This window comes from Adiantum capillus-veneris, chromosome 17 (genome assembly GCF_014529385.1).
Source record: "Adiantum capillus-veneris isolate H3 chromosome 17, ASM1452938v2, whole genome shotgun sequence".
NCBI lineage: Eukaryota > Viridiplantae > Streptophyta > Polypodiopsida > Polypodiales > Pteridaceae > Adiantum > Adiantum capillus-veneris.
Window position 1 is genome coordinate 87,846,028 of NC_140947.1, and position 5,502 is coordinate 87,851,529.

The 5,502-nt window shown below is 43.6% G+C and overlaps 1 protein-coding gene across 1 annotated transcript; it reads right to left on the reverse strand.

Annotated features, from left to right (window-relative positions):
• Positions 1-3,051: 3,051 nt before the first annotated feature.
• On the reverse strand, positions 3,052-4,011 carry LOC147437657 (uncharacterized). Its single transcript, XM_086485979.1, has one exon. It carries the CDS (start codon positions 3,904-3,906, stop codon positions 3,052-3,054), a length of 855 nt encoding a protein of 284 aa, XP_086342105.1. The 5' UTR covers positions 3,907-4,011.
• Positions 4,012-5,502: the final 1,491 nt, after the last annotated feature.

Consider the following 5,502-nt stretch of genomic DNA (forward strand, 5'->3'; position numbering starts at 1 on the left):
GCATGTAGGGGGCCAAGGTGCTTGGGTCAAAACTCATGCCTACAAATGAGGGGGCGAGCCATGAGAGTAGGGGGTGGGGTTGAATGTCTCCTCCTTGTCCTGAAGGGCACCCCTTGCTCAAAGAGGCAAAAGGGACACATGTCAAGCACCTAGCTAGGTTGCCCCCAATGTGTGCCTAGAGCCTATTGGTTGACCCTTAGAGAGGTCCAATGAGGATTTAGCTAATTAAATTAGTTGTTTAGGCATTTATCAATCCCTCTCTCTCAAAGGGGAAAGGAGGAAACTTGTTCAAAGGCTGCCTCTATTGCTTGAATTTACCTAGGCTTGAGAGAGCGAATGAGCACAAGGCATGAGCTAGAATGAGAGGTCGACCCAAGCAACTAGGGGGCTTGCTTGCAAGATGTACTCTCTCACACACACTCACACACACCCTCATTGCGTGGTTCTAAGTGAAAGAACATCTCTTTCTCCAAGCTTGTTGAGAAGTTGAGAGCCTACACCAACACTCTTGCCTATGGAATGCAAATTCAACCAAGAACCATGCTTCAATGCTTAAGCTTAATGCCATCTTCTTCATCATCATTATTATGCTATTATGCTATGCTATGCAATAAGAGTGATGATAAGTGAGGAACTATTTCTTTCTCGTAAGAATGTTTCTTCTTCCTCTTCCCTATCCTCATTCCCTGCTAGCTCTGTCCACCTTCGAAGGTGTTTGAGGTCTTGGAATTGAGGCTGGGGACAAGTCAATGCTTTCAATTAGCTAAGTTACGGGCATAATTGTGGTGCATGAAGCTCTCTATCGTCATTGCGTCATCAAGGTCTTAAGGAACACAAAGCTTGTATTGTATCAAGCCTCTCTTTATGGGAGAAATTATAATACAAAAGCCTTTTGGAGGGGGGACTGGCTCCACATAAACCGGGTCCTCAGCTATTGTTAAGTTCTTTAATTCTCTCTCTTACAAAGTATTGTTCATGTCAAGTTAATTAAGCATAATGGTTATGTTGCTACCGCTAATTAAGTTCACCCTCTATCTTCTCAAAGTAGTCTCATAAAAATGCTCATTACAGTTCTCTTAATTTTTCTATTCTCAATGTTTATACGCCATTTCCATTACATTCTGCTTTTTATACTTTTGATATAATATATTGTCAGGTAGTGATCCACATCGATGTTAAAAAAGCAAAGCAACCATGATCTCATCACCGGCAATGTAGCGGGCTCCTTATAATTGGATCTATCTCTGCTCTTTTAGCCCATGACTACCCTTAATGACCATGCCCTCATCGCCACCCACCTCCATCAATGTTCACATCTACTCATGGCTCATCAGTCCACACACACCCTCTTATCACCATCTCACAGGCTATCTGCTGCATACTGGTGTGGTGATTCCTCTGTAGACCATTGAGTTTTTTTGACATTCAACGCTTTTTGATGTCCTTGATCATAGATGAATAATCAAAGATCTTCATATGGAGCATGAGCATAAGGCTAAGTTGATTGAAGAGGAAGAATTACACAGAAGCAGTGGTGATGGAAGACATGATAGCATGAGTGAATACGATAGTCGAGCAAAAGTTGCAAAAGAGATCATGGTGGAGATTGTAATAGACATGATTGATACGATGATGGAGATCATGGTAGACAACATCATGGAAGTAATGTTGATGACAGACATGATAGCAAAAGTGAATGTGACAATTGACACCATGACAAAATTCAGGGAAGAGATAATGATGGAGATTGCTTTAGTTATTATCGAGACCGTGACAAAGATCAACGTGAGACAGGTTAAGGAAGATGAAGAGACCATGCCAAAGAAGATGAATATAGAAGGGATTGTAGCCATAGGGATAATGATTGAAGAATTCACAGAGAGCATGATGATTGCACGGATACATACAAAGGATATGCTCGTAGTGATGATGTTGATAGATGCAAAGACTAGAGTAGGAGGAATTGAGATGATAGCTCTTCAAAACGACACCAATCACATGAAGTCAAAAGCAAGCTTTATGGATATTTCAATAGTAATAACAACCTTGAGTCCCACTCCTACTTGCAACAGGCTCAACCATGGATGCATTACTTACCTACTGACAACTCCAACTCGATGACAGTGCAAGGTCTATTATCTGTGTCCGATTCCCCATGCCTATGTATTTTCTTGGTCCAACACATAAATTCTAATGGGCAGGATAGGGCTTCCGTTTATTATGATTTTTGGAGAGACCACAGTGCCAACTCTTCACCATACTTTTGTATGGCACTTCTGCATGGCGTGCACTATATACTTGGCATTTTCACTCTCTGACCGGCGCTTCATTGCAAGAAGAAATGTTATAACTATTTACATTGGTTTTATGTAGTTTGACACAAACATTGTCCTCCGTCTTGGAGAATTGGATGACACCCATACAAAATCACCAGGTTGGTAGTGCAATTTAATTTTTATAATCTGTTAATGCTTTCTGTATTTTTTGAGTTTGACAATGCTTCCTTATTTTTTTTTTAAGTACGACATGCTCAATCTCGATCATTATATTTATATATCAAAAGATACACACTTGTTTTCTCATAGTTCAACTTATGCATTGGAGTACTCAGTGCACTTTGTACATGTTTACTTTATTCCTAGGTGGTTGATGTGTGTTCTTCTTTTGGCAATACATCTTATATATTGTAGCCCAACGTTCTGATAACTGTTTATAGAATGAGGACAACCCTTTATCCCACCAATCAGGTTCTGTTATCAAGAGCCAAGACTCCTTGCTCTCTCCAATTGTGACAACACGTAACTCTCTCTCTCTCTCTCTCTCTCTCTCTCTCACAGGCTCTATGGATGCGCCCACCAAGCAAGAGTAGTCGCATTTTCAAAGGAGAACAATTGATCTACCTAAGGGATCACCACTTAAAAGAACAACAATAATTTAAGAGATCTTCATTAAAGCCCTGTTGATGGTGATCACCAATACCCCTAGGTTCATATCCATGAGGAAAGTACAAGCGGAGGGAGAGATCTAGAGCGGGCCGACTTCAGAGTAGAGTTAAGCTTGCTTGCTGCTTCTGTGCTGCAGGCGGGCCCGGACGAACTCGAAGGTTGTGAACATGATGCCGGTGGTGGGCACGACCTTGAGATAGTCCGGGCCGATGCCTCGGAAGAGACCTCGGTAGCCTTCGGTCCGGGCGATCTCCCTGAACGTGGCCCACAGGCCCAGGTGCGAGGTGCTAGTAACGGGGCGGCCGGGGGCGCCCTCCAGCTGCTTCCTGCGCCTCAACAGGTCCAGCGGGAAGGTGGCCGTGGAGGAGACGGTCCCGGCGATGCTCCCGAAGACCAGGCTGGACCATGGCACAGTACTGGCAGTAGCGGTAGTCTGATGCTGCGCAGTACTACTCATATTGTAGTTTGTCCATGCCGACTTGAGCGAGCCATAGACGGCGAAGTTGATTGCCGCCGCTGGGGCCACGGTGAGTAAGCTCGGGCCCAGGCCCTTGTAGAACCCGCGGAGGCCTTCGTCCCGGGCGATGGTGTGCAGCGCGTGGCCTATGCCTCGGTAGTAGCGCACGTGTGTCTGCGCGGAGAGGCGCGTGCGCACAAGGTCCAAGGGGTAGGCCAGCGAGGAGGCCGTCATCCCAGCTCCTGCGCCAGCAAAGAAGTTGATGCCCATCTCGCCGGCGGTACCAGGGTCTGCGCCATAGTTTACATAGGTTGCTGCTGCTGCAGTGAGAGCTTCCTTGTAATGCTGGTAGGCGTAGAAGCTGGTTGTGGAGTAGGGAATGCGGTGCAGGATGGTGACTGCGTTGCCCTTCCAGAAAGCGGCAAGGCCCTCCTCGCTGGCGATGCGGTACACCTCGCGGCGAAGGGTCGGGGGGCCAGCGCCAGCCTTGAGATGCGGCTGCATGCCGTGCACCTGCAAGAGGATGGTGAGGCGGGACAGAGGTGCAGTGCATGTTTTGCTGAGGGCGCCCGCCACTCCGCCGGCAATGGCGTTGCTTGTGTGCACCTGCTGCACCGTTTTCCTCACGCGACCCCAGGTCCACCTACTAGACGGGGTGTTGCCGTTGTCGCAACTCTTCTGCTCCATCTCCTTCTTCTGTTGGAGACGTCTGTATGTGGAATGGAGTTGTTCGAATAGAAGACACAGCATAATTCGTAAATTAGGCTAGGCATAAGTAGGGGATTTGGCTTCTTGCCGACGAGATAGCCACATTCTAATTTTCTCTTTCTCTGGCTGCTTAGAGGAATTTCACATGGTGAGTTTTAAAACTTGTAATCCCTACAAGTAATTGTAAAAATAAAGTTTTGGGCATAGTTTTCGGTCTTTGGTGAATATCCTCGTCTATAAACGTCATGGGGTAAAGTCGAGGGATCTACGATGGATATTCAATCCACCGTTGATCCCATCTCTGCATATAATAAAAAAATTTAGGTCCCCACCTGCAGCGTCGCGACTCGACCTCGCCACCTCCCCCTCCACACACGCACTACCTATCCAGCCCGCCTGTCGTGCTTGCTTGAAATGTGTGTAACCGCAGTACTATTAATTCTACTACCCCCCCCCCCCCCCCCCCCCCCCCCCTTGGTCGATCCAAGGGCCCAAAGCCCACCTCGCCCCGCCGATAAGGCGCCAATCGTAGTTCCCTTGAGTTAGATCCCATGTCATATATAGACAAGGGTGAATACCCAAGGGACTACTCTTTTTTTTTTTTTGTGCGTAAGTCTTCACTTTTTACACCTATTCTTTAGTTGCGTTGCATAAAACGTTTTAAATAGCTTAAAACGTTTTAAAAATATTTACGCGTTCTTGTATTGAATTTTCAAATTATTTTTGCGTATATCAATACGCTTATCAATCGATATAATATTTTTAGTTAGAAAACATTTTTTAAACAAATTTTATGCTCTAAACAATCAAATAATTCTAGGCCTATTTACGAGTAAGAGCAAAAAATACCATTATTTAAAAGTTAACTCTATATTGTACTATAAATTACTTATAATTGTTGTATCATAAAGACACTTAGTAGGTTAGTTTCGTATATTTAAACTCTATTATTGTGTAGTGTCTAAAACGATCCTACATATATTAAAAATAGAAAGAGCTCAAGCCCTTTTTTCTTGAGCTCTTTTTTATTTTTTATTTATGTAGGCTCATTTTAAACGCTAATTTAAGTTGGCTCATTCTAAACACTGCACACATGATCAAATTTTCATCATAATTTCTCACTATTTTATGTATATTAAAAATAGAAAAAACTCTAACTCTTTTCTATTTTCAACAATATATATAGATTTAATACCAAACATGTAATTACTACTCTTGATATTTCAAGACACCAAATTAGTAGTTTTTTTTCAAAAAATCAAAACATTTTTTTTCTCTGCTTTGCACTGCTTGGGATTAGCCTTGTAGTTTGTATGAAGGTCAGTTGTATTGATTTCTACTTATATAATATTTCTATATCGATTTATAAGGTATCGATCGATATCTGCTTTG